At 55.0% G+C, this 25,849-nt stretch overlaps 1 protein-coding gene and 1 long non-coding RNA gene across 9 annotated transcripts in view; one reads left to right on the plus strand and one right to left on the minus strand.

The window, feature by feature from the left end:
- LOC147823179 (uncharacterized) overlaps positions 1–5,733 on the minus strand; it is an 88,367-nt gene extending 82,634 nt beyond the window's left edge. For all 6 annotated transcript variants that reach the window (XR_015444216.1, XR_015444215.1, XR_015444213.1 and 3 more), the window contains exon 1: positions 5,390–5,733. This is a non-coding gene — a long non-coding RNA (uncharacterized LOC147823179). The remainder of the gene's footprint in view (positions 1–5,389) is intronic.
- A 188-nt stretch (positions 5,734–5,921) lies between these two features.
- Inava (innate immunity activator) lies at positions 5,922–25,795 on the plus strand. 3 transcript variants are annotated; one of them, XM_021242424.2, is made up of 10 exons: positions 5,922–5,945; positions 11,943–12,091; positions 12,660–12,784; positions 13,245–13,361; positions 13,882–14,107; positions 18,622–18,675; positions 19,648–19,858; positions 20,106–20,279; positions 22,015–22,699; positions 24,058–25,795. In XM_021242424.2, the coding sequence occupies exons 2-10, from the start codon at positions 12,037–12,039 to the stop codon at positions 24,148–24,150; spliced, it is 1,740 nt and encodes a 579-aa protein (XP_021098083.2). In that variant the 5' UTR covers positions 5,922–5,945; positions 11,943–12,036; the 3' UTR covers positions 24,151–25,795. The 3 variants fall into 3 exon arrangements, with proteins under 3 accessions (XP_021098083.2, XP_021098081.2, XP_004862319.2); XM_021242422.2 differs by lacking the exon at positions 5,922–5,945 and adding an exon at positions 5,948–6,150; XM_004862262.3 differs by lacking the exon at positions 5,922–5,945 and adding an exon at positions 9,490–9,856.
- The last annotated feature ends 54 nt before the right edge of the window (positions 25,796–25,849 follow it).

A 25,849-nucleotide genomic window follows, 5' to 3' on the forward strand; every position in this document is an offset into this window, starting at 1 on the left:
CAACTAGACCATTTAATTAAATGTGCTGTACTTTGTCTGGTGGCAGATCCTTCCCTCCCCTTTCTGTTGCCAGGAACCTGTCTTCGGCCTGCAGCCCCCACTGGGCCTGAGCTTCAGCCTGTTCCCAGAAGCCTGGGACATCTCTACCACACACACCACTGCCAGGGAGAAGACAGTGGCTCCACCCTGAGACATCTGACTCCAAGCAGGTGTGGGCTTTCCCAGGGGGTGTGCTGGCTGGCTGCAGCCACTGGACAATCTCTGCCTCCCCGCTTCTGAATTTAGCTTTTATCTTTGTATTTCCATTGTTTTTAACACAATTCACTCCTTCCCTAAAGTTCCAACTCTCTTTGGGTCTCTAGAAACAAGAGAACACCCATAGAATGCATGAGGGCTTGTGGTGGGTACCCCCAGAGGGGACAGAAGTAGGCAGGGGCTTTAGGCTCACAGTGAGAGGGGTCAGATTTTGCCCTCCCAGGAGGGGAGATTCAAGTCTCCACCAGCAGGGCCACAGGAAGCAAGGAAAGGTCCCAGGCTAGATGAGAGCCTCCAGGCCACTCTGCCACACCGCTCCCCACCCCACACAAGTGCACACAATCACGTCCACCCTCAGGACTCTTCCTCCAAGGCACCCAGAAAGCCACTGAGCTAGACTAGGGAGCCCACTGCTGTCACTCTTTGGTGGTTCCACAAAGAATGAGCCACATGCTTGTGTCAGTAGGGGCCAGTGATCTACCCCACCCCTGAGGACACTGGCCTGTGGCCCCTGAAATCCTGTAGGCACCCAAGGAGCCAGGAGATGAAGAAGACAGAGAAAGAAACAGGGAAGGGAAAGGAAAAATGAAAGAAGTTACTGGGGAGAGTGAAGGGAGAAAGGAACTTGTAAACATCTAGAAGCCAGAGGGTGCTATTGTGACCTGGGGGAGGGGCTTCCTTTCTCGTGTAACTCCGGGGCCTGAGCCCCACTGTGTGCCCCAGTTTTGGGGTTCTATTCCCCTGTGGCACCGGGGTGAGCCCCCAGGCTTGGCCCCCTAAGTTGGTTGTCTGTGTTTCACTCACCCGCCTCTGCCCAGCCTGTGTCACCAAGAGGGTTCTGGTCACAGTTGCAGGGGCCGCTGGGCAGTGCCCTCCTGCACCTGCCCGGGCTGTGTGCTGCAGGATGCGGTCAGGAGAGGAAGCGGGGCTGCGGGCCCAGTCATTCTGAGGTTTCCAGAGAGCATCTTGCCAGGGCAGAGACAGGGCACTGGCTGGGTTGCTAAGCATGGCCGCCCTGAAGGGGGGTGTGTGGGTGGGCTGAACCTTCTCCTGGGCTAGGTCGGGTGTGGGGAAGAGCAGAACCAGGCAGCTTCTGCAGGGTGGTGTTGTTGGGGGTGCGGGATGAGGCCCTTGCACCCCGTGTTGGGGAGATGGGTTCAGGCCAGACCACAGACCCCAGCACCTTGCGGCCTTCAGAAGCTCAGCTGGGAGAGCCCTCTTCCTCCTCACCAGCAAGAACTCCAAGTTTTCCCCACCACCCACCTCTTCCCAGAACACCCATGCGATGGAGGAGAACCCTTGCCCCCTTCTGCCCAAGGGAGAAGGAGGGAAAACTGATGCGGGCTTAACTTTCCTCCCAAATCCTCTTCTGCTCCTTCCTCCATAGGCTGAGTCAGTCCTGCCCTCAGGGAAGCTCTGGTTCCTCCTGCAGAGACCCCTGCATCTCAAACCCTGGCTTCTTTAGATGCCCGAGGCTCAGGCTCTAGGCCTTTTTTCTGGGGTGGGGTATGGGGCTCTGAGATAGAGCAGTGACACAAGCCAAGGGCGTGGAGACACATTTTGCTAGACACTCCTTTGAATTCCTAGTAAAAGAATCAAATGTGTCCAAGTCAGATTTTACAGAAAAGTTTGGACTTTGGATTTTTGTTTTTAAGGTGGAAGCATTTTCTTGTGACCTTTGCAGCAACTGCCCCCTTACGACGGAGCCTGAGCTCTCTTCTGTGCTGTCCTCCCATCCCATGGTTCCCATGTGCAACCTCTTCTCCCCACCCCGCTCACTGGGGCTAAGAGTGAGCCGCAAAGGCGCAAACAAACTACGGTGATGGTTGGAGACCAAGATCCGAAGACCCGACATACTTCATTCCTGAACTTTATCTGGCTGGTCCCTTTGGTATGTGAAGACTTTCAACCACAAACATAGGGCTCTGGAATCACATGGAATCAGGAAGCTCTGTCTTCAAATCTCACATTAGTAACTTAGTAGTTACATGGCACTAACCCAGTTATTCAGCTTCTCTAGACCTCAGTTTCCTTATGTGTCAATGACCATTACAGTAGTGATACAAACCCCAGCTTACGAACCCAGGTTTGCAAAATATACACTGCCTTAGTTCATTTTCTGCTAAGAATATGAGACCGAGTAATTTAAAAGAACAGAGACTTGTTTCTTGTAGTTGTGCAGGCAGGGCAGCCCAAGAGCACGGTGCCTGTATCTGGTGAGGGCTTTCTTGCTTCTTGATAATATGGCAGAAGGCATCCCTTGATGAGACATACTGAGCAAGCAGTTAGGAAGCACTTAACTACAATCCCCAGCCCTTTCCATTTAAAAAAATTTTGACAGAAAAAAAGAGATCTCACTAAATTGTCCAGGCTGGTCTCAAAATTGTGATCCTCCTGCCTCAGCCTCCAAGTAGCTGGGATTACAGGTGCACACCACCATGCCTGACCTTTCTTTCTCTTCTGATAAAGCCACTAATGCCATCTTGGCGGCCCTATCTACACAATCCTATCTAAACTTAATTACCTCTCAAAGATCCCACCTCCAAGTACCAATAACACATGAATTGGAGGATTCTGTAATGGCTAACTGTGGTGTCAACTCGAATAAGAAAGGCCTAGTGGGTTGGTATAGCAGTTGTGGGTGTGGATGGCACCAATAGGCGTGTAGCTTGCATGGAATAGAAAGGGAGGAAAGAAGGAAGTCTTGCTTTTGGCTTCTCTGGAGGAGCTCCAGGCTCCACCATCGCCACTGGCTGTTCCTCTCCAGGCTAGCAGCGCAGGCGCCTGCAGCACAGCCCTGTTGGCTCCCTGAGACGGACTCACACTGGACTCTGCTGTGAGCTCCAGGCCTTGGACTTGTGACTGGATCCTTCAGATCTCCAGTGTGCAGATGGCCCTTTGGACCCTTCCAGACCCGACTGCAGGCAGCCACTGTAAGCCTATCTTTAAATCCTTATATATCACATGTGGATGATAAAAATGTCATTTCCTTATGCAGAATCCTGAAGACTTAGGGGTGGGGGGCAGAGCAGGGCCCTTATGCTGACATCTTAGCTGCTCCAGCCTACAGGGGCTTCTAGTAGACTGGGGTCCTGCTCCCACACATGGGTGCAGGAATCTGTCAAGGCAGGAAACCTGGGGCCCCAAGTCCCAGCTCCCATCCCGCTGAGGTCTTGTCACCTTCCAAAGGTACTGCTGTGCTACGGTGCAGGTCTTCGGTGTTCTAGACACACCCATGCTTTCTCTCTAGTCCCCAGTCTATGGTGTCTCTCCTCTGACCCTCAATGGCCACACTCCCGCCCCTGCCCACGGGGCCCCTGGCGCTGTCCGGTAGGTTGGGCCTGGCTCCCAGGAAGTTTCTGCTTCCCACCCAGGGAAAAGGTAGGGGTGAGTGTGTTGGGGACAGGTTACAGATCAGTGTTTCGTGTTTACTTTCAAAGGCATTTGACTTTCTTTCCACACCTTAAATGTTTCCAGGGTCCGCTCCCCGCATTCTTTTCTCATTTCATACAGTATTCTCAGGTAATCTCACCTAGTCACAGAAATGCACCAGGCAGGGGCTCCCAAACTCTTTTCTCCAAACTTCCCTGGGCTTTAGAGGCCAGACTGCTCCCCAGACATCACCACTGATCCCCCAAAGTAAACACATCTCAGACTGAACCCAAGCCAGAAACCTGGGACTTCCCTACTCCTTCTGATTTCTCGCTGCCCATGGCTTTAATCTCTCAGCCACAGATCCACCTCCTACACAGCTTGACTCAGTCTAGGCCCCAGCTCCCCCTGCCTGGATGACTGCGCCCCATGGCTTCCCTTTCCAAGCTCTCCCACCACCACCACCCATGCTCAAGCCCCCTTCTACAGGTAAATCTGCCCAGGCTCTTCCGGATCAACATTCTTCAGGATTGTGGTGGTTAGCTTCATGTATCAGCCCGGCTGGACCACACACCCAGATATCTGGTCAAACATTATGCAGGATGTTTTGGTGGAAGTATTTTAGATGAGGTTAACATTTGGATCCATACACAGGTGGGTCTCAAAAGTCACTTGAGGGCCTTCACAGAACAGCAACCGACCTCTAGCACTAGAAGGAATTCTGCTGGCAAACTGCTCGGACCCCATGGGCAGCTCCACCCTGTGTCTCCAGCCTGAGGGCTCACACAGCTTCTACAATCGCTTGCTGAGCCAGTTCTTTAACCCCATCTCACTCACACACACACACACACACACACACACACTCCTTACTAGATCTGTTTATTTGGAGAACTCTGACTACTACAAGCAGCTTCCTATTTATTTATTTATTATTTATTTATTTATAGACAGGGTCTTGCTATGTAATTCAGGCTGGCCTCAAGCTCAAGGCAATCCTCCTGCCTCAGCCTCCTGAGTGCTGGGATTACAGCATGCACCACCACGCCCAGGCTCCTTCCATTTCAAGATAAACTTATCTCCTTAGCTAGCCCACCACTCTCGGCTCAACTAGGCTTAGACAGCGCCTCTGTACATGTTAGACAAAGGCAGCTGCTCTAGGCAATTCCAGTTGAGGCCACGAGCTAGCTGAGCAGAGCCTGGTGGCAGGGATAGAACCCAGGGCCTTACACGAGGTAGGCAGGCGCTGTGCCCCTGACCTTCAGCCCCAGCCCTTTTTAATTTTTGAGACAAACTCTCACTAAGTTGCCTAAATTGGCCTCAAACTTTCGATCCTCCTGCCTAAGCCTGGTGAGTAGCTGAGCCTTCTCACTCTGGAGGATGCACAATCTGGACAACCACTGGGAGCTGGCCTGCTTCCCGAAGGGCCCCTGGAGGACCCTGAGTCTCATGGCTCTTCCATCTTGGTTCCCCCTCCTCCTCCTCAACCCTGAATTGAATGCCCAGCAGCTCTTGGGCCCTGCTGCGGCCCTTCACCGTTGGGCCTCTGACACCCACTCACTTCCGTCTCAGATCTCCCAGCTTCCTCCGGCACCACCTGCTCAGGCCAGCCCTTGGGCATCCTCAGGCCGGGTCGGCCTCCCCTCTCCTGGCTCAACTTCACTGACACTGTTGTTGCTTGATCTGGATGGACGAACCCTCTAGTGAAGGGGCTTAAACTTGGATCCACGGTGCTGGATAGTAGTAGGTGCTCAATAAATGTTACCTGAGCAAAAGAGCAGGGGGAGTGCGAAGAGGGTCAGAGGACCGGCGGGATCCACCGGCTCGCAGTGAGCAGCAGGAGGCGCTCTCCAGGAGTGTGGCCCTGCCCTCTAAGCAGCCCTGGTCCGCAGCAGGACCCGGCTGGGCCGCAGGAGGGAAGGCGAGGAGGCCAGCTCCACCTGAGGCTCCGGGGCAAGAGGGGGAGCAGCGAGCGGTGGAGGGGAGCGGACCTCCCGCCACCCCTTCCATTCTTCCACCCCGGGGTCTCCAGGAATGAAAGCTGCCCCCAGCCAGGCCGGAGCGCGCGGATGAAGGCGGCCCTCGGACCCAGAGAGGAGCCTGCTCCCGCCCCGGCCGCGCGAACTGGCAGCGCCGGGGGTGCCCGGCCAGGCGGGCGTCCCCGGGCGGGACAGGGGCACAGCCTTGGGCCCGAGCCGCTGCTCCCACGGGACCCTCAGCCCTGCGGGCGCCTTCCCAGCCCAGCGAGCGGCCCCGCCCCCGCCCTGGGGTCGGAATCTCGCGTCCCTCCTCGAATCTTCCCCTCTTCTCCCGGCGCCTTGGTATGCACCAGGGGACAGATGTCTTGGGATCTTTAACGTTTGGGATGCTACAAATGCCGAAGTTAAATGAAATACCTCCGGGGAGGGCGGGCCGGGGGGAGGCGCGGGGCGCGGGAAGATGGCCCGGGCCGACAGGTCCTGACGCTGCCGGCCGCGCTCGGGGGGCGCGGGGACAGGCGGGAGGCGCCGGAGCGCCCCGGGACAGGTAAGGGGGCAGCCTCGGGGGCCGGTGCGGCTGAACTAGGGAATCAAGCCCTGAGCCCGCGGTCTGCATCCTCTGCCGATGGGGGTCCTTGTAGAAGGGGGCGGGAATTCTGGGTTCCTACCCTACGTGGACGTTTCCAACTCCTCAGCCTTTCTCCTCCGACCTTCCCCATGCCTGTGCAGCTCCTGGCCAGGTTCCGGGGAGGCAGAGAGCAGCCGAACAAAAGGAGCAAAGTCTCAGGCCGGCCTGGAAGTGGAGGGCGCGGTGGGGGAGGGGAGCGGGGTGGACGGGACAAAGGGGCTTTTATGGAGAGAGCCTAGAGGTCTGGTTTCAGGGCGCATTCCAGGCCAGCCGGGATTCCCCTGGCCCGGCCCACCCCGCCGTGGCCCGGTGGCAGCGAACACCTTTCCCAGTGTGCCCGGAGCAGAGGGGAGAAACAAAACAGTCCAGGGAGGGTCTCCTATCCCTCCTGCCTGCAGGGTCCGGGCTAATTCCCTTCCTTCCTTTCCAGTTAGCTCTAGCGGCTGAGCGTTTACTAGTTCATTCATTAGGTGGAATTGTAGGCCTGTCGGAGACTGTACTTTGCTGGACGAAGTTGGGGTCACGGAGATGATCGTGTGAGCTGCCCGGTTTAAAGAAGTTCGGATAAACGTAAAAGAAGAAACTTTGAAAAAAAAAATGAGAGAATGGTTGGTTGCACAGGGCTGTGGAAAAGCTTTCCGGTTCAGGACTCTTTCTTAGGAAATGAAAACCCCCAAAAAGGAGAGGGCGTTTTTTTCTCTTCTTGGGGAAGGCCTCTTATTCCCCAAGGTCACATTCCAATCACCTCTGTATTGTGCAAAGAAACCCCACTGCCTCACCTGCTGGCGGCCTGGGCATGGTGCTCTGCGATTTGGGGCTGCAGCGAAACTTCCAGGGCAGCCTCTGAAGTGCCCACTTCTCCCTTGGCATTTTGAGTTAGATGCCATGTAATCAGCTAGATCCACCGGGCCCTGTCTGGGATTCTCTGGGAGGGTGGGTTTGCCAGCCACGTGCCAGACCTTAGATTCTGCTAGGTTGGGAAATGCTGGCTGCGAACTGGGGTCAGTGAAATGTCTCTGAGAATTCCTGGGGCCCAGGGCAAGTAGGTTGATTTCTCTCCTGTTACGGAGGAAAAGCTCCTGCTCAGCACAGGTAGAAGCAGATACTATGACCCTGGGTTTTTGCCAAAAGAAAAAAAAAAGCCCAAAAAGCTTTATTGTGCAACCAACCGGCAAGGAGACTGGGAGTTCTAAGCTCAAATCTGCCACAGCGATCAGTTGCAGTATTGGGTTGTAGAAAGGGACAAGGGGAGGTTGCTAGGTCTGGGGTGGTTGGCTCTTTCCAGGCCACGTGCTTCCTTTTAGGGGAAGTTGAGTCTGTGCTGGGGACTTGGAGCTTCTGACATCGTGGACAGGATGACCTGGCCTCTTCTCCGAACGTCCATTCTTGAAAAGCCAGTTAGTTCCAAAGTAGATGGATCACTAGTGAAAGGCTTGCAGGCTTTCCCCAGAAGATAATTCAAGTTAAGGAATTTGTGTCCAGGTGTGTCTAGGCCTTGGTTGATTCACTTCTCCCCTGCACCTAGATAGGGGTTACCTGAGGGCAGAAGTTCTAAAAAGTTTACGGGCATGTGCGGATAGGATTTGGAGAGGGTTTGTAAACTTAGGAGAGTGGGAACTTGCATCTTTAGTTTTTCACCACCATTTATCAGAAATTTAACATCACTTTGAAATGTAAAAGCAGCAGACCACAGAAGCATTGGTAATACCTGTGACTGCCATTGATAAAATTCAATTTCATGTCACATTGCAGTTGTAGCGCCTACCTTGAAATATTGTTTACGCTCATCACTTGTGTGCACTTTCCTACTGCTGGATCCTATTTAATGCTAATAAGGAAGTATATATGTTGCCATGTCTTTCTGGTTTTGGAACTGTGTTGCAATATAATTGATTCTCCTAGTGATCCTTTTAATTTTATTTTATGTGCTTAAAAACGTGAGTTATGAGCTGATTCTAGAAAATCCCACCCCTCCCCACTTGGAGCTAAGAGCGGGGCAAGGCCAGGAAAGGCTGCTTTTCCCCAAAGTCGTCCCCTGTCTGGCCGACCCTGGATGAAAGTGCAGACCTGCAGGGGGTAGGAGGGACTGCTGCACTGCGGGGGCGGGGGAAGGGAAGGGCTTCGGGTTCTTTGGGAGCCCCAGAAAGCTTGCTCCCCGCCAGGGCAGGGACTGCCCCTTGTGGGGGCCCCTCGGCCTCAGGCTGGGGAGAGGAGAAGGTGGTCAGCCCCAGGCTCCGGGCTAGCATTGTTTGGAAAGAGGGTGTGGACCAGAACTGTGCCTGCCAAGGGGAAGTGACCACTGGGGCAGCTCTGGATCCCACAGTTGGCCACCGGCTTGAGGATCTCTTTCGGGGGTGGGAGGTGGGGGGGTTATTGTTTTGTAGGGAACGGATTCCATTTCGGCCTCTGGTCCCTTGCATTTGGGGAGTGGCCTAAGGGCTAGAATCCCACGGGGACCCTTCTGCAGAATGAGGGACAGGACGGGGCCCAGGTCAGTGCCCCAGGGACGTGCTGCTGGGAGGTGGAGTTAAATTATGAACGGGGCCGTGAAGGCCTTATGCTGCGGTGTGAGCAAAAGTGTGGGATAAAAAGAGAATGCTGGGGGGAAGTGGCAGCTGCGGGGGCCACTTGCTTCATCCTCACTAAAGAAAAAGGGAAGGGGAGAGCGAGAGAACGGGCCTGGTCCTCCCACTCCACCACCCACCGAGGATGTGCGCCCTTCTGCAAATGCAATTCCAACCTGAGGGGGTTTTGTTTATTTTACTGGGTTGTTTTGTTTGGGGCTGGAAGTTAAACCCGGAGCCTTGGGTTTGCACTCTGCCATTGAGCTATGCCTTGAGCAGATTTTTCCTTCTCTTTTTGTTTTGAGAAGGGAGATTGATCTCTTAATTCCTGGGCCCAAGTGATCCTCCTGCCTCAGCCTCCTGAGTAGCTGGGACTACCAGTGTGCCCCTCCTACCCCCTAGTGTGAGGTTTTGAAATCCTGATGTGGGAGACACAAAATTCAGGCCTTGGTCTCCACTTCAGTGTCTGGGGCACAGCAAAGACCCTCTGCATGGAGTGTGTAACTTCCTGCCAGTAACCCCATGCACAGTGGACGTCTTACCTGTTTGGGGGACTTGGCGGTCCTCGGTTTCTGGAAAGGGAGACTTGGAGCCAAGGAAGGCAGGGAGAGCCAGGCAGAAAAGGAGGGCACTGTGGCACCTCACAGCCCTGAGCAGTGCGCTAGGGTCCCTTTGAGGAGTGCCCCAGGTTGCTGGCTGGGATTTCTCCTTGGGGAGCCCCCTTTCCCTGCTCCCCTCTGGCCCGGAAGTGCAGAGGCCCAGGAGCTGCCTGCCGGCAACAGTCAGCAGTCAGGATTAGTTCAGGGAAGGGCTTGCTCACCTGCTCCTCCCCTCTGACTCAAGTCGGAACAAGTAATCTGGTTCCCCTGGCCCAGCAGCCTGGGAGGGACGGCCAGAGGGGCAGCCAGCAGCGCAGGAGCTGGAACAGTCAGAGTGAGAGCACAGGTGGCCTGGCCGGCCAGCAGCCCAGGAGGCTTAGAGGCAGCATGCAAGGCCCCTAGACTCCTGACCTGGGCACAGGGGTTTCTTTTCTGATCTCCTGGACTAAAACCCCAAAGCAGGTGAGGGCGGGGTGGGGCAGGGGAGAGCGGGGCTTGGGGGCTTGGGGCAGGCTGGCCTGCCAGGGGAGGGAGCTTGGCTGTGGCCGCCTCCAGCTGCTGCCCAGGTCTGGTCTGGGGCGCAGGGATAACAGGGGGCTGGGGAGCTCCAGCAAGGAGCCTGCCCATGGGCCCGGGCTGTAATCTCCACTGGAGAAAGGGCCAGCAGAGATGAGCTGGAGCGAAGAGCCCCAAGGGCTGACTTCGGGGGTTCATTTGTGATGGGGAGGGTCCCGATGGCCGGGCTAAGAGTGCCACAGTGTTGCCCCTCCTGTCTTCTTTCCTCTGCCTCTTCCTGGGGACTGTTCATTCCGCATGGTGGACTGCTTCCTAGGGCTCAGTGCTGGGGCTGGCCCAGAGGGACTGCGAGTGGGAAGACCAGGAGGGATTCCAGGGTAGGGGAGGCGGTGGGGTTGTTGCTGAGCTGCCTTTATCTAGAGCAATGCTTTAGACACCCAAGATGCCCCCCTTTCCGTGGGTGTGGATTCAGGTCTGCTCCAGTGGACTTGGGCAGCTTCTCCAGCTCTGCAGGGCAGGTGCCTGGGGTCTGCTCCCTGACTGTGTCCTGACAAGAGGCCCTGATTCACCCTTGGGAGCTGGAAAGGGCTACCTCCCCCCCCCCATCTTTGACTTTCCTCAGGTAATATAGGTGGTGGAACAACTGAGCCTCACTTAGAGCCACAAGTTCCGGGGTCAGATTGGGACCCCTATGAATGTCAGGGCCTCCCCCTTGACAGTGGGGTAGTGGGGGACTGGGTCAGTCTGGGAAAGGGGAAGCTGCAGGAGAGAGAGGGCCTGCTAAGGGATCCCCCTAGTTCCCAGAAGTCCCCACTCCAGGGCCTGAGTTGTCCCAACTTTTCAAGGTAGCTCCTTAGTGGTTAATAATTAATTGGCAAATGTGACTAATTAATGGCTTCAACTCTGATGTTACCTCCTCCCTTTGTCCAAAGCCAAAAGGCTCAGGGTGCCAGCTGAGAGTCCATCCTGCTCCCTAGTTCCAGCTGGACCCTTCAGCCTTTTGAGGAGGATGACAGCGTGGCCAAGCTTGGGGAAAGGCTGAGGGGTAAGGGTTTGGGACAGATGAACAGTGCAAAGCTAAAAACAGTCACCCTGAATTCCTGGGGTTACTGAAACGTACGGCCACTGTTTCTGTGGAGTGTTTGTAAAGGCCTCATATAAACTTTAAAAAAAAAAATTCAACCATGCACTGTTTGGACTTCCTTGGAAATTGAAATTGCAAAGTGCAAGGAACATTTGTCTTCAGGGCTATGGTTTTAATTGCTGCTGCCCATGGGACCCTGATAAGCTGGGCTATTTACACAGGTCGGTAAAAGCACCATTGCTCCTTCCCTTGAGGGAGGTACCGCACTCCTAGGGACAGGCTGACCGAAGTCCCCTCTCTATCCGCCTTGGTTTGTGGCCAGCTTTCCCAGGCCTACTCTTCTGTCCTGTTAGTTGCTCGTGAGGGTTAGTGGGAATCTCCACCCACACTGTGGACTTGTGCTCTGAGAAGGCAGCAGGATAAGCTCCAGACAGAAACTCGGAAGGACTTTTGGACTCTTGCTCAATGGCTGACTCAGTGAGGAGGTGGCTGGCCTCTCCTTCCAGACCTCCGCCTGGGCTCCGCCCGCTTCCCCACCCCTTTCCAGCCAGGGGCTGCCAGGCCCTGGCCAGCTGGGACCCTGACCTGGGCTGGTGGCTCAAAGTAGTCTCAGGAGCCACTGTCTGGCATCAAGTGGCCACACCTGCCTAGAGGATCTAGCCCAGAGAGGGGGATCCCTGGACTCTGGTGGCCCTTGGACAAGGTCTTGGGCTGGTGCCCATGTCCAGCTACTTCAAGTGCTCACACCGCTGGGGCAGTAGGACATGATGGGGCTGAGGACAGCTGTGCCCAAGAAGACTTCTTCCTCTACCTCCTGGCTTTCTCACCCGTTCTGTCTTCCTGCTCCTCTCCTTCCATCCTTCTGTCTTCCAGTCTACCTCTAAGCTGTTTGGAACCAAAGGGGTCGACATAGAGCTTTTTGGTTATTATTCTCTTTTCTCTTCAAAGCTGGGAGGACTCCAGGCTACCTACACATCCTGGCCCAGGCTGGGACCAGCACCACCCCGCCCTGCTCTGCTCCCCCTCCTGCCCGAAATCCACCATGGAGAGTAAGGATGAGGTCAGCGACACTGACAGTGGCATCATCCTGCAGTCTGGTGAGTGGTCGGGAAATCCCAGTGCCCCCGCCCGCTGCCCCCAGGCCCTGCGGCCAAAGCCCAAGGAGGGAGGGGAAAAGAGGCCTCTGCTGGGGGAAGCAGGGAGCTACCGAGGGCCTCAGGGATGCGAGGTTTCCCTCCTTGGAGGGTCTGGCTGGAGTTTGGTCCTATATGAATGGGATCTGAGTGTTCAACTTTAGCTCCAGTGATTGCTAAGAAGTCAAAAAAGCTTATCTGGCAAGTGTTAAGGGCCTGTGTCTGGCTGAAACAAACTGGTGGGTCTAGTCTGCCCTAGTCTTGATAAGAGGACCAGAGAGGCCAGCAGCCCTTACCCCACCACAGGTCAGCAGGTGGGGCAGCCCTTCCTGGGAGCTGTCATGTTGCCACTGCTGGGCGGCCAGTAGACTGGGGTTTGTGGTTATGCTACAGGCCACAGCAGCTAGTCTGTAATTTGTGAGCAGGCATGGGGCTGTGTGTATGGATGTATACTCCCCTGAAGGTGGTCAGAACCTTCCCTAAGGTGTCCTGCTTCAGCATCCCTGAGCATGTGCCCCTTGCCCTCCCACAGGCCCTGACAGCCCGGTCTCCCCAATGAAGGAGTTGACCCACGCGGTGCGAAAGCAGCAGCGGGCTCTGGAAGCTCGGCTGGAGGCCTGCCTGGAGGAGCTTCGGAGACTCTGCCTGCGGGAGGCGGTGGGTGAGGCCTGGGCGGCCCCTGCCCCACACACTCCTACACACCTGGAGCTGATTTGGGGATATTAGGGCTGAGGGTGGTATCCCCATTCTTAAGGGAATTCTGGAAATCAGACCAGTGCTGGGCCTTGGGTCCCTCTGATTCAGCGTTTGACCTGGTGCTGGACAGGCAGCTGTGGAGACTAAAGTGCATCTGAGGGTTGGAGCTGGGATTCTGTAGCCCTCTGGAGGAAGTGATCAGAAGATGTGAAGGAAACGGGGAGGGAGGCGGAGTGTGCCCAAGGATGGGAATGAGAAGATAAATGAAGGATGATAGGATGGCCAGGGCACGGGTGGCCAGCTGTCCCAGATGCCTCTGGGGAAGGGCGGACCTGTGCAGTGCAGGCCTGGTGGTGGGCTACCGGATGTCAGCCAGAGGCTGGGCAGGAGGAGAATCGCCGGCTTGACTGCTCCCCCACAGGAGCTGACGGGCATCTTGCCAGAAGAATTTCCCCTCAAACCAGGAGAAAAGGCCCCCAAAGTCCGCCGCAGGATTGGGGCAGCTTACAAGCTGGACGAGTGGGCCTTGCACAGAGAGGTGAGGCATTTGGGAGGCCACCACTGTCCCTCAGGGCCCAAGGCTGACCTCGGAGGTGCTCCAGGGTGCTTCCCGTGGGTGGCCACGTGGCTGGGGGAGTGTGCCACCTCAGGAGTGGGGCTGGGCACTCAAGGGAGGATGCTGGCTTTGTCCCCATGGGCAGAGGATCAATTAAGAGCTCCAGCCACCACCCGGAGAGGCAGGTTAGTGCGTCCCTGGGGCTGTCCTCTCCCTCAGCCCAGGAGGAAGGCGGCAGGGGCGGCTTGGCCTGCCCTTCCCCTCGGTGGGAATGGTGCAGGCTCACAAGGGCTGGCCTGCCCAACCCTTTGGGGTCAGGAGGGAAAGTGTCCTGCTTGGGTTCCCACCCAGCCCCGCTGGGCAGGCAGGCTAGGGGTGGGTGCCCATGCCAGCTTCTACCCGGCAAGTTGTCTGTCTCTCAGCCCCTCCCGCCACACCAGCTATGGGCCAGCGGCCCCTGAGAGCCTGCCCTGTCCCCAGACTCACTCCCAGCCCTCCTCAGGACCCCCTGAGCAGCCTGGAAAGCCAGCTGGCCCTGCAGCTGCAGATAACCGAGGCTGCTCGGCGGCTGTGCGCGGAGGAGAATCTCAGCAGGCAGACGCGCCGGCAGCGGAAGCACGCGGCGCTGCAGGAGGAGAAGAAGCTGCGGGAGCTGCAGCGCAGCCTGGGCGAGCGGCGGCGCAACAGTGAGCCCCCTCCCGCCACCGCTGCCCACTTGCTGGGCCAAGGTGAGGCCCGCGGTCTGCACCGCGCACAACGCGTGTGGGGTGGTGGTCAGCGTGGCTTGGTGCCCCTGCGCACCTGGCACTGCATTCAGTGCTCCACCAGCGGGGCAGACCTGCTTCCTGGGCCCACCTCGACCCTTCGTTGCCCTCTGCAGCCCCAGCAAGGCTTCTTCATCCTGGAAGTTCCCACTTCCCCCCTGCATGCTCGGCAAAGGCTTCAGAAGACTCTAAACCAGGGGTGGTGGTCCCCACCAGAAATCCTAATACTCTGGGAGGCTGAGACAGGAGGATTACAAGTTCCAATCCAGCCAGGACAATTTGTCAAATTGGCAAGACCCTGTCTCAAAAAAGAAGAGAGAGAGAGAGTGAGAGTGAGTTGGGGGTGTAGATCCAGAGGAAGGCCTGAGGTTAATCCCCCGTACTGGGGGTGAGGGGTAGAAGACTTCCTAGACAGGAAGGCTGACCCTGAGCTTAATCCAAGGATTTATTCAGCCAGAGTATCCAGAGCCCACAGGGCGGCAGCTTTTCTGGGGCAGGGTACTGGAATGAACCTGAGAATCTGAAGTGATGCACTTTCCCCTGGCTCCAGTTCCGCAGTGCAGGGACGACCATTGCTGAGTAGCTGGTCAGAGCGCTGTTTCAGGGCCATACTACTTGGTACTCACAGGATGTCTGGGCTGGAGTTCAGCCCCTCGGGTGCCGAGCCCGCAATCCCTTCAGTATCTACAAGTGGCCTGTCAGGAGGGGAGTCCACATCTGTTCTCTGCCTTGTTGTGCCTGTGGTTCAGTCCCTGACCCCTGGCCCCTCCAGGTGGCTGTCGGGCACCTAGTGAACTGTCAGTCTCAGGAGCCTGAATGTGACTTAAGCATGTCCAGTCTGGGTCAGCATCCTGTCGGGGGATTTGAACCCCAAGGTGTGATTATTTTGTTTGTCCCGACCCACATTCAGCTTGTCAGGTCTCGACTTGCAGACTTCCATTCCAGTCCCCACCCCCAGGCCTTGCTCATGGCTCCCAGGCCTCCCTGGCTGCATCTGTGGGAAGAGGAGCAGGCAAGGGGACAGCAGCCCTGGGGCAGAGCTGGATCCCAGGCCTTGGGCCCGGCTTAGCAAGTGATTGCAATCCCTGCACCTCAGCTTGGCTTGTCACACTGTTGCTGTCCTTCCCTACTGGGACACTCAGGGGGAAGCCCAATGGCCCTCCCTGGCCCCCATGCTCCATGGCCAGTGAGGCAGGCAGATACCTCAGCATCTGCGCCCACCTGTGCCCTTTTATTTATGGTAGAATGTCTCACCAGACACCAGCCATGTGTAGATGACAAAGAAGGAGGGGCTTCTATGTGACAGTTGATCAGTAAACCCAGAAGAGCATTGGGCTGATCCAGGAGTGAGTGGCCAGATGTCTCTCTGGCTGAGTGCCTCTGGCCTGCCCTGGCTACAGGACAATGCTCCTGGCCCTCAAACCTCTTAGGGAAAAGACATTCTCCATTCCCACGCCACTCCCTGCAGGCCCCTGGCATGGACCTTCCTGGGAAAAGCAGCTCTGCCCTGGGCATGGAAGTCCCCAAGGGCCAACTTGCTCTGTGCTTGTGGGGAGCCATCCGGATGATGAGATGTGCCCTGTCCCAGTAGGTTTCAGTCCCTCTGTCCCCTCCAGCCTTGTACTGCTCAGCAGCCCCTGCCTACAGGCACTGCAGTCGCTGGGAGCTTTTGTCCAGGCCTGGGCTGGCAGTGAGATGTCACTCTGCTGCCGCCACTGTGACCCATGACGCTGCTTGTTGGGAGTGGAGAGCAGGCCGGGACATGCCTCAGGCTCTGGCTTAACCCTCTGTGGGAGGCAGGAGGCTGAGGTTCTGAAACCTTCTCAGGGCACTCTGCCCAGGAGAAATCGAGATGGGCAGGGGAAAGAGCTGATGCAGCTGCTGCCTTGGCCAACTCTGGCATGGACCCTGCTCCTAGACTTAGCCCTGCTCTTCACATGGGCCAAGGTCCTGGGTTCTAATGCCTGGCCTTGGGAGCTCTGGAGCAGGCAGATCTGACGGGTGATTCCTCTTTTGTGGCTTCTCTGCCAAGCTGTGCTCATTCAGAAAGAAAGAAGTAGAGAAGGATGGATAATTAGTAGCTGAAAGGTGTTTTGAATTCAAGAGGAAAAAATAAGCAAATGAACCAAGAAACAAAAGCCCACCCCATGCCCTAGATCTTCCCACAAGAGCTATTCAATTTGGGGAAGTGATTATGCCAGGTGAGAGTAATTAGCCAGACTCTGCAGGTGGCAAGGAGCAGTCAGGTGTTGAACCAATTTACTGTGGGTGAACCTGATGAGAGCCACCCCCAGCACATGCCTCTGTGATGGAACAGGTGCTCAGTGTGTGTTTGTTGATTGACAGTACCAGTCTTTAGCAACACTGTCCATTAGCATTTCAGCTATTGTTCCCTATCTGTGCTGTCCAGTGTGGAAGCCACTGGCCTCAGGTGGCTACGGAGCATCTGATCTGTGCCTAGTGCAACTGAGGAACTGAACTTTAAACTTGGTTTCATTTTAATGAATATAGTCTCATGTGGTGGTGTCTACCATGTTGGACAGTATAGCTTTGAGAATGCTGAGTTGGTAGGTATTGTCTCCACCCGGGGCGTGCTGCTTCAGCATGCTGGATGGAGGCCAGGGCTGGGTCAGGACATGGGGCCTGAGACAGTGACAGCCCTCAGGAGCCACCTGCATCGGGACAGATCAGCATGCTGTGCCAGCTCCCCCTCTGTGAAGGCCATGTGTCTCTAGATTCTCCTCTTTGCGTTGTGCCTTTTGGCCTCCAAAACAGACCTGGCTGATTACATGAAGGTTACGGTGACAGGGAAGGACTGGGGTGGGTCCCAGACCCGTGTTCTCACCAAAGCACACCTGTTGTACCTAGGCTGCACTGCTGGTCCACGAGTAACAGTTCCATCATTTTTTCAACTTGAGATGTGCAAAAAATAAAAATCTTAATTTTATGGTAAAGACTAGAGGCAGGGAACCAGAATTCAATAAGAGGGTGTCACCTCCACTGAACCCTAAAGCAAAGGCTAGCTGGGGGCCAGGCAAAGCCAGGGCTGGCTGGCTGTTCTCATGTTAGGCCCAGCTCCCTGAACCATATTCCTATAGAGTGGAACTGCTCTGGGTAAAGTTTTTATTTCATTTCAGTTACCAATCAAATGTTGGCAAGTATTTCCAATTTGCCAAAAAGCCAGATAGTAAATGCATTAGGCTTTGTGGATCATGTGATCTCATCACAAGTCTGCCATTTTAGACGCTTAGACAGCCAGACATTAGGTAAATGAATCTGCAGCTGTGTTCCAATAAAATTTTATTTGTAAAAACAGCTGGTGAACTACATTCAGCCCATGGGCTGTAGCTTACCAACCCCTTTTATAAAGGTTTTGAGATAGCTGGAACTGTTTACTTTTCTTAGAACTTTCTGACAATGACCTATGCACTAGATACTGGCTAACAGCAGAGCCAATGAAAGGTAGGCTTAAGAGCCTGGACCCTTGTTAGGCTTTCTGTGTGAACTCTGACTCACCCATCCTTTGGTGGATTGAGCCAAACGTTACTCCTGAGACTTGGTTTCCTCAACCTTGGTACATGGAGAGGATAGTAACTACTTTACATGGTTATGAGAATTACATGAAACAGTTGTAGAGAGTACATAGCAAAGTATTGGCATTGTAGAAGTATCAGCCATGACTCCTTTTCCTCACTTCCGTTGTTAAACATTTAAAAATGCTTTGTGAGTTCCATTCGGGTCATATCAGGCTTGTTCTCAAGATCTTTCCTAGGAGGCAGCTCCTGCTGTTCCATGCAGAAATGCCACACTCCCTTTCCTCCAGGTGACTTGCCTTGTCACCAGTTGAAGACTCCTCCTTAGGGCTGGCTGGCCAGATGTTAATTTAAATTGGCCCGATTCCCACTGCTGACTCCCACCTCTCACTGTTCTTGTTGCTGGCAGTGCAGGAGTTCCTAGATGGAGTTCAGTTGTACTTACGATGTTAGAAGACTCTAGAAAAGTTGACAACATTCATTTCATCCCAGGTGTCTTCCCAAGTGGCTCTTCGCCTTTCCCTTCTCTTATCAAGAAGCCTTAGCTTATTTTGACAGATGGGGAAACTGAGGTCCAGAGCCCGGAAATAGTTTATTCAAAGTTACATGGCTAATGACAGAGCCAAGATTAAAATCATGTTTTTTGTCTCCTAGTTCTTGACTTCTTTTTTTTTTCTGGTACCAGGGATCAAACTCAGGACCTGGGGCCTGCCAGGCAGGTACTGTGCTGTAGAGCTATATCCTCGGCCTTCGTAGTCCTTGACTTCTGATTTTCTTTTTCCTACATCTCAGTTCAGGAGAGAGTATTTAGCACACAGTGGGTATTTCCTGTAGTAGCGCTGTCCTGGAGATGTGTGGGCTGGGGTTGCTCACTACTGCTGGTTACTCGTGTCTATGGGTTAATGTCCTCACCTCTTCCTCTTCTCTGCCCTCTGACTTCCCCAGAGCTCAGTGCCTCCGATGACAGCTCCCTGTCCGATGGCCTACTTCTGGAGGAAGGTGAGAGGGATGATTGGGAACTACAGTTAAGGCTGGGTTCCTCCTGCAAGAACTTGGGGCTTTGGCAGAGTTTGGTAGTGAGGATGTCAAACAGGGAGGGGAAGGTTTAGTGAGCTCACGAAGGAAAAGGTACCAGCCCGGCGTTTCATGCAGACTTGGTATCGCTTTCCTCTGCACATGCTCAGTTGAGGGTGCGGATGTGCCGACTGTCTCTCATTCTAGAAGTTTTACTGTTTTGATGAGGAAAAGAAAGGTGAATTCCAGCAGGGTCTATAAGCCCTGGCTGTCCTTCTACCCTGGGGCTTTATTTCAGGTTGAACCAGCCAGAGCCTTTGAGCCATCTGTTCACAATCATTATCAGTTTTGAAAAGAAGGTAGCACTGGGGAGCAAACAGGACTCTATGAATTGAGAACCCGTACACTGCCCAGCATGGTGGTGCATGCCTGTAATCCCAACACTCGGGAGGCTGATACAGGAGGATCGCCATGAGTTTGAGGCCAGCCTGGGCTACATAGTGAGGCCCTATGTAACAAACAGACAACAACCAAAGAACCCCACTGTACACCAATGCTAAGGATGTCAGGGTGAGGGTGGGTTGAGGAGGTGTTGCAGTCCTGCCCCAGAAAGTGCCCAGGTCAGTAGGAAAGTAGGGCACATGGGCATGCCAGGAAGAAGAAAAACGTAAATGGAGGCTGGCTGCAGACATGGCACCAAGAGCAAAGGTTAGAAGTGGAGTAATATGAGCCAAGGAAGTCAACCTGGGGAGGCTTCTCGAAGGAGGCAGGAGTAAAGTCGACCTGTGGGAGGGAGGGGGTCCCAAAAGAGAAAAAGCAATTCTAGTATCTGGACCTGGAGCGACGGCTGGGAGCAGTGGGGCAAGCCAGACATGGGAGGGAGAAGGCAGAGGCAGCAGAGGTTGTTGGGCTGGCTCCCCAGCCTCGGTCCTTACCAGGTTTCTTTTACCCCTGCAGAGGACTCTCAAACACCAAAACCTCCCCCGGAGTCCCCAGCCCTGCCTTCCCGGCCTCTCCCACCCCAGAGCCTTGAGGGGTTGCCGCCAGCAGGACCCAAGCCTGGGGCCCTGGAGCGAGCACCCATCCAGAGCAGTCCTTGGAAGGAGACCAGCCTCGACCACCCCTATGAGAAGTCTAGGAAGTCTTCGGAGCCCAGCAGCGAGTCCAGGTCAGGGAGGGAGGGAGGGCAGGAGCAGGCGGGGCCTCAGCTGGGCAGGAGGAAAAGGGGGAAGGTGGAGATCAGGGTGTCCTTAGCTGGGTGACAGCAGAGATTGACCACTGGCAGCTCCCCAAGGGTGCTGGTAGTTTGTACCCTACCTTGGAGGCCCCTTTCACTGTGCCCTCACCTTTCTGCACTTCATGATGCCCTAGGTGGAGACATTCCTGTCACTTACTTCTCTCCAATCCCTCTGCAGTAGCCTGGCCACCACACCCCAGGACGAGCCCAGTGCCTCCAGCCTGTGGCTGCTGGAGCCAGCCTCCTACCATGTGGTGCCCATCCGAAGTGTCCCAGGACAGCAGCAGGGTCGCACCAGCGCCCCGGCCACCCCCGAGATGCAGGGCAGGCGGGGCCAGTCGCAGTCTCTCAGGTAAGAGAGCCTACCCCGGAGAGGCAGGGACACCCACCACTAGTGCTACAGTGGAAGGGCGGACGCTTCCAGGAAACGGGAACACTCTGGGTGTTATGGGACCTACCTTATAATCTCAATATGTGGGAGGCTGAGGCAGGAGGATAGCACGTTTGAGGCCAGTCTCGACAGTTTAGTGAGACCCTGTTTCAAAATAAAATTTTGTAAAAAAGAAAGTTGGGGATGTATCTCAGTGGTTAGAGCACTTGGCTAGGAGGCCCCAGTACCACACACACATGAATAGACACATAAGATTACTCTCGGGGCCATTTTACATAGTACAATCAGCAAAAGCACAAAAATATAGAAAAGATTTTTTTTTTAAGGTGTACTAAGAAATAACACAAAAATGACCCTTGTTTCCGGTCTTGAGATCTGAAACAAGAAGGCAGAGCTTAACCTTGTTCTACCTCAGCTAGTGATGTGTACTTAAAGCAACTCAAATTTTTTGATATTCTGGCAATGTTCTCAAGTGATCATGACTACACTGTGTATATTGATTTTGGAATTAGCAAATAGGTTTTAGCAAGGTTTTAGGCAAATATGAAAATACTGAATCTACCAATAATGAGAATTGCCTTTATGTTCTTTGCCAAATTCCCTGCTACCTGGGAATAGGGTGAGCCATGACAGGCAGCATTAGCCACACCACATGGGGGCCCGGGGCACCATCAGAGCCTCTCCAGGTTGCTCATGGGGCAGCACTGGGCTGGGTGCTGCATGGGACAGTTGCTCTCAAGTAGAGCGATGCATTTTCTATTTTATCTATGACCAGGGTCATTTTATAAACAGTGCCTTTGTGCAGATTAGCAAAAGGCCTAGTGTTCAAGCCTCATGCCTGGGTGTGTAGCGGGGTTAGATTTCCACCCCATCTGGTCCTGGGCTGCCTAGAGCTGCCCTCACAACCATGAGATGGCTTTTCACGTTCAAGTTCAACTCCTGACAGTGTGTGCCTGAACAGATTCCATGGATGAGATGCCACTGAACACAGTAGACCACAGAACTGACTGAAAATACGTGACACAGCTGTAGCATAGTGTTGGCTTTCCATATCTCTGGGCTCCACATCTTTGAGTTCAACCAACTGAAGATCAAAACTTCGATTTTTAAAAAAATTGCATCTGTACTGGACATTTTTTAATACAGACTTCCTTTTTTTTTTTTTTTTTTGGCAATGCTGGAATCTAACCAGGGCCTTATGCATACTGGACAAACACTGTACCTCCAAGCCATGCCCTCAGCCTATCAGACACTATTTTGCTTATCATTATTCCCTAAATATACAGTAATAAGGACTAAACATACAGTATAAACACATTTACACTGTGTTAAATGTTCTAAGTACTCTGCAGAGAGTATACAGGAGGGTGTGTGTAGGTTATGTATAAATACTATACCATTTCCTACCAGGAACTTGAGCACCTGTGGATTTTGGTATCCATGGGGCTGCTAGAACCAACCCCCACCAAGGGTCAGCTCTTGCTTTCCCTTTGTCCCGACGTGGAAAAGCCTGGGAAGGGACTCCACACCGAGGAATATGCTGTCTGCACGGCACCCCGGGTGGGGGTTCCTCCATTTGCTCTGGAGGTTTGAACTAAGCCTGGCGTAGGCCTAATGCCTGACCTGCAGGTGGGGCGCTGCTGCTCCAGCGTTGCTCCCGGCCCGGCCCCACTCAGAGCGCCTCCCTTCCCCGCAGGGTGGACTCCTTCCGGGCCGGGGCAGAGGGCCGAGGACGCAGCGCCTTCCCCCGCCGCCGCCCCACGCACTACACCGTGACGGTGCCAGACTCCTGCTTCCCCGCCAGCAAGCCCCCGCTGCCCCCCGCTGCCTGCCACTCCTGCTCAGAAGACAGCGGCTCCGATGTCTCCAGCATCTCCCACCCCACCTCGCCGGGCAGCAGCAGCCCCGACATTTCCTTTCTGCGGCCTCTCTGTTTCCCTGAGCCGCTTCGCCACCACGGGGCCTGGGGCCCGGCCGCAGGCCGAGAGCTGGTTGCCCACCACCCCAAGCTGCTGTTGCCGGCTGGGTACTTCCCGGCCGGGCGCTACGTGATGGTGGCAGAGAGCCACCTGCCGCCGGGCGAGTGGGAGCTGTGCCACGCGGGCCTGGGCCCTGTTCGCGCCGAGGAGGGCGCGCCCCTGTGCTACCAGCGGCTCGTGCCCGCGCACAGCCGCGTGGTGCGGACGCCGTCGCTGAAGGACAGTCCCACGGGCCGAGCGCTCACCAAGGCCGCTGTCTCCGAGGAGCTGCGCTGGTGGCACGAGCGCGCGCGCCTTCGCAGCAGCCGCCCACACTCGCTGGACCGCCAAGGAGCTTTCCGGGTGCGGAGCCTGCCCCCCGGGAGAGAGGGCTTTGGGCGAGCCCTGGGGCCCCGCGCACAGGTGAGCAACCCCGGAGGGCCCCTGGGGCGGGGCAGGAAGCAGCTAGACCAAGCAGGGCTGGCTGCTTTCTGGCAAATCCAGAAATTAAAAACATCAAACTAGCAGCCTAGTGGTCGGATGATCCCCAGCTAGGAACATTAGGCCAGAAAAACACTTCCTCGGTGTTGGAAGGCACCTTTGGTTTCCCTGGGGCACCTCCTAATTTGCCTGCCATGTCTAGCTGAAGAGCACATACCACGTGCCTGGGTGCAGATGACCCACGCAGATAACTGAGCTCCCCATGGCTTCACAGCTGATCCATAAGACAGATAAGTTTCTTCATAATTACAAGTCCTACCCAAATTAACCCCTGGAATTTCCTGACTTGAGGGCCTAGGATAAAGGGAGAGTCTGGAAATAGGTTTTCGGAAATCAGAACCTGTGATCGCCTGTCTGTTGTGTCCCTTCCTGATGCCCCTCATGGCACCAAGCTGAGACACAGGTGACATCCTAGTTAGGAGCACAGATCCTCGAGCCAGATGACTAGGTTCGGATCCCAGAACTGCTTACAAGCCATGTTACTTAACTCCTCTGGGCTTCTACCTGCCCCTGTAAGGTGTGAGTAGTAAAGGACACATTGCATGGGGTGGTTAAGAGGCTAAATGATCAGAGCAGTGCATGGTGAGCACTAGGTAAGTGACAGTGTCATCATCCAGGTCCCCAGAGGCCAGTTGATGGGGAGTATGTAGGACAGAGCTCCCTGACACTGAGAAGAGCACAGCCTGGTGACCTCGTTTCCTCATCCTCGAAGTGGGGAGAGAACCTATGAATCATTTCTTTGTCTCCCTCCCTGGTACTGAAGCTCCACCAGGGATGTGCTCCAGAAGTTACCAACAGTCTGCTTCTTTGAGACCCCAGATTCCCAGCAGCCCAGCTGCATGGGCCCCAGTGCCCACCCCCACGGGAACACACACACCAGTTCTTTGGGCTGCAGCGGCCATCCTGGGCTGGGCAGCACCCTGGCACAGACCCAGGCCGCACCCTCCAGCTGATGTGCTTTCCCTTCCTGCGAGCTTGGACCTGTCCTTGGCCCAGGCCTGGCCCATCCCAACCTGCCAGACAGGGAGGGTGATGAGACGCGAGGCCAGGAAAGGTGGGGAGAAGGAGGTCAGGATGCCTGTCGCACCCCAAAGGAGCCTGGAGTGGCAAATGGATAGAGGATGATCCCTGGGGAACACAGCCTCACGGGAGGCAGGGGCTCAGCAACAAGGCCTTGCTGCTGCTGTTGGTAAGGGGTAACCATGTGGAACTGGGCTTGCTATCCTGACAGTTCTACCTGATTGGCTCACCCCCTTCTCCTTTCTTCCTGCCCCTGGCAGATGCCCACTGTGTGTGTGCTTCGAAGATCACCCGACGGGGCCCCTGTGCAAGTCTTCGTCCCTGAGAATGGAGAGCTCATCAGCCAGGTGTAACTCCATGTTCCACGTGCCTCAGCCACTGCTGAAAAAGACTTTCACAGTGGGGCCAGGGCTGAGCCCCTCACCCTTCAAGTGCCTCCTTCAGCTCCCCCACTTCCATCGCAGGCCGATGATCTGGAGCTGAGACCTTTCTTGGTTTGGGGGGTTTTTTTAACAAGTTTTTTCAGACGTCCTGACCTGAGGATTTATATCTGTGATTTGTTCTCGAGCTCCCTGCAATATGATTACACCTTATCCCCAGAGTCTGGCCTCTTGGACTTAAGGCCTTGCCTGTCTGATTACAACATCTGTCTCCTTAGGCAAGACAGGTGGCAGAGAGGACCACCTCAGAGTTCCTCAAACCCTCTGTGCTCTGTTTCTGAGAAAGAACAGCTCTGGCACTGTGGAGGCTGGACATGGCCCACATTCAGGCGTGGGTGTCTCCATTTCCCAGGTCTCTGGGTACCACAGGCTGGGGCCGCTGTTCCTCCCCCTGTGTAATGTGCTCTATGATGCACACAAGGGTGGTTAAAGGTCAGTACATCCTGGTGAAGTCGTATCTTCCTGGACCCCATAAATCCCTTTTAGGGGTCCCAATCACTGTTTCTTCTTTATGCCTTGGGCTCCCAGGCCAGTGGAACACCAAATCATAGCCTCAGAGTCCTGGACTGGGTCTGGCTTGTGCTGTTGGTTGGTGGGGAACAGCTCAGCATTGGACCAGCACTGCTGGGCCTCACAAAGGCCCGGCAGCCTACCACTCCCACTGACATCTTTTCATCATCATCATAAAAACCAACAGCATACAAATATTTTTGGAAAGGCATCACTTTGGTGGCATGTTGAGGGCTGATATTTGAGGACGATGATGAGAGTTGCTGCTCTCGTTCCCCACCCAGCCACACATGTGCTCTGAGCAGTCCTTATCTGTACACACATGGGCATGCTCCCTCCTGAGTCCTGACAAGATGCTGGGTTGTCTTAGAGGGCATTAATAATGCAACCCAGCACCCTGGAAGTGCTAAGCCACTTATAATCCCCGGGTTCTCATCCTAGGCCCTCCCTTGCTGCCAGGTCAGATGCCCAGGTAGCATCTTGCTTCAAAGAAGAAGCAACAGATGGCATAGGGAGTGCTGACTCCAGTTTTGCCCATGCAGAACTCTATCCTGTGAGTTCCCTGGACTGGAACAGAGACAGTGAATGTAGCGGAAGGCTCTGAGAACTGTGATGCCCAGCGGAGGTGCCATGTCCCCCCCGCCACACACACACAGTGGCATAGCTGTTTGCAGAGGCTGCTGAGGGAAGAACCAGGGTGGTGTACAGGCATTGGGGAGGAGAGTGAGCCTCAGGAGACGGCGCTGGCTTTTCTCTCACTGCCCCTGCCACATCTAACAGTAGTCTCCACCGCGGGCCCTTTCTTCTCCGTTATGCTTGACCCGATACTGCGCTTTGTGGCTAGGTCCCTTTTGCTGTGTTCAGCGGCCCCCGCCCCCAGTGTCTTCCATGGAGGCCCAAGCTCTTAGGCCTGAGTGTCCTTAATATTAACTTATTCGTCCGACATAAGACACGAGAGTTGAAAGTGGCCCTGTCCTCAGCTGTAGGGCTGGGACTTGGGTCTTAGTGCCAAATACTTCAATAAAGTCTGTTCTTTGTGATTGGCCCAGCTCAGCATGAAGGGTGTTTTGTGCCAAGCATTCTGAGCAGTGTCCATGACCGG

The sequence above is a fragment of the Heterocephalus glaber genome, unplaced genomic scaffold (genome assembly GCF_053883595.1).
Source record: "Heterocephalus glaber isolate CG9 unplaced genomic scaffold, H.glaber_assembly_v1.0 deba00001600, whole genome shotgun sequence".
Taxonomy (NCBI): domain Eukaryota; kingdom Metazoa; phylum Chordata; class Mammalia; order Rodentia; family Bathyergidae; genus Heterocephalus; species Heterocephalus glaber.

What these genes read in the sequence shown, in the direction of transcription:
- Inava (XM_021242422.2), top strand. Translation starts at nt 5,948, where the DNA reads ATGCACCAGGGGACAGATGTCTTGGGATCTTTAACGTTTGGGATGCTA. An exon ending in GGCCAGTCGCAGTCTCTCAG is followed by an intron (nt 20,280 to 22,014) that starts GTAAGAGAGCCT and finishes CCTTCCCCGCAG; the next exon opens with GGTGGACTCCTTCCGGGCCG. An exon ending in CCCTGGGGCCCCGCGCACAG is followed by an intron (nt 22,700 to 24,057) that starts GTGAGCAACCCC and finishes TGCCCCTGGCAG; the next exon opens with ATGCCCACTGTGTGTGTGCT.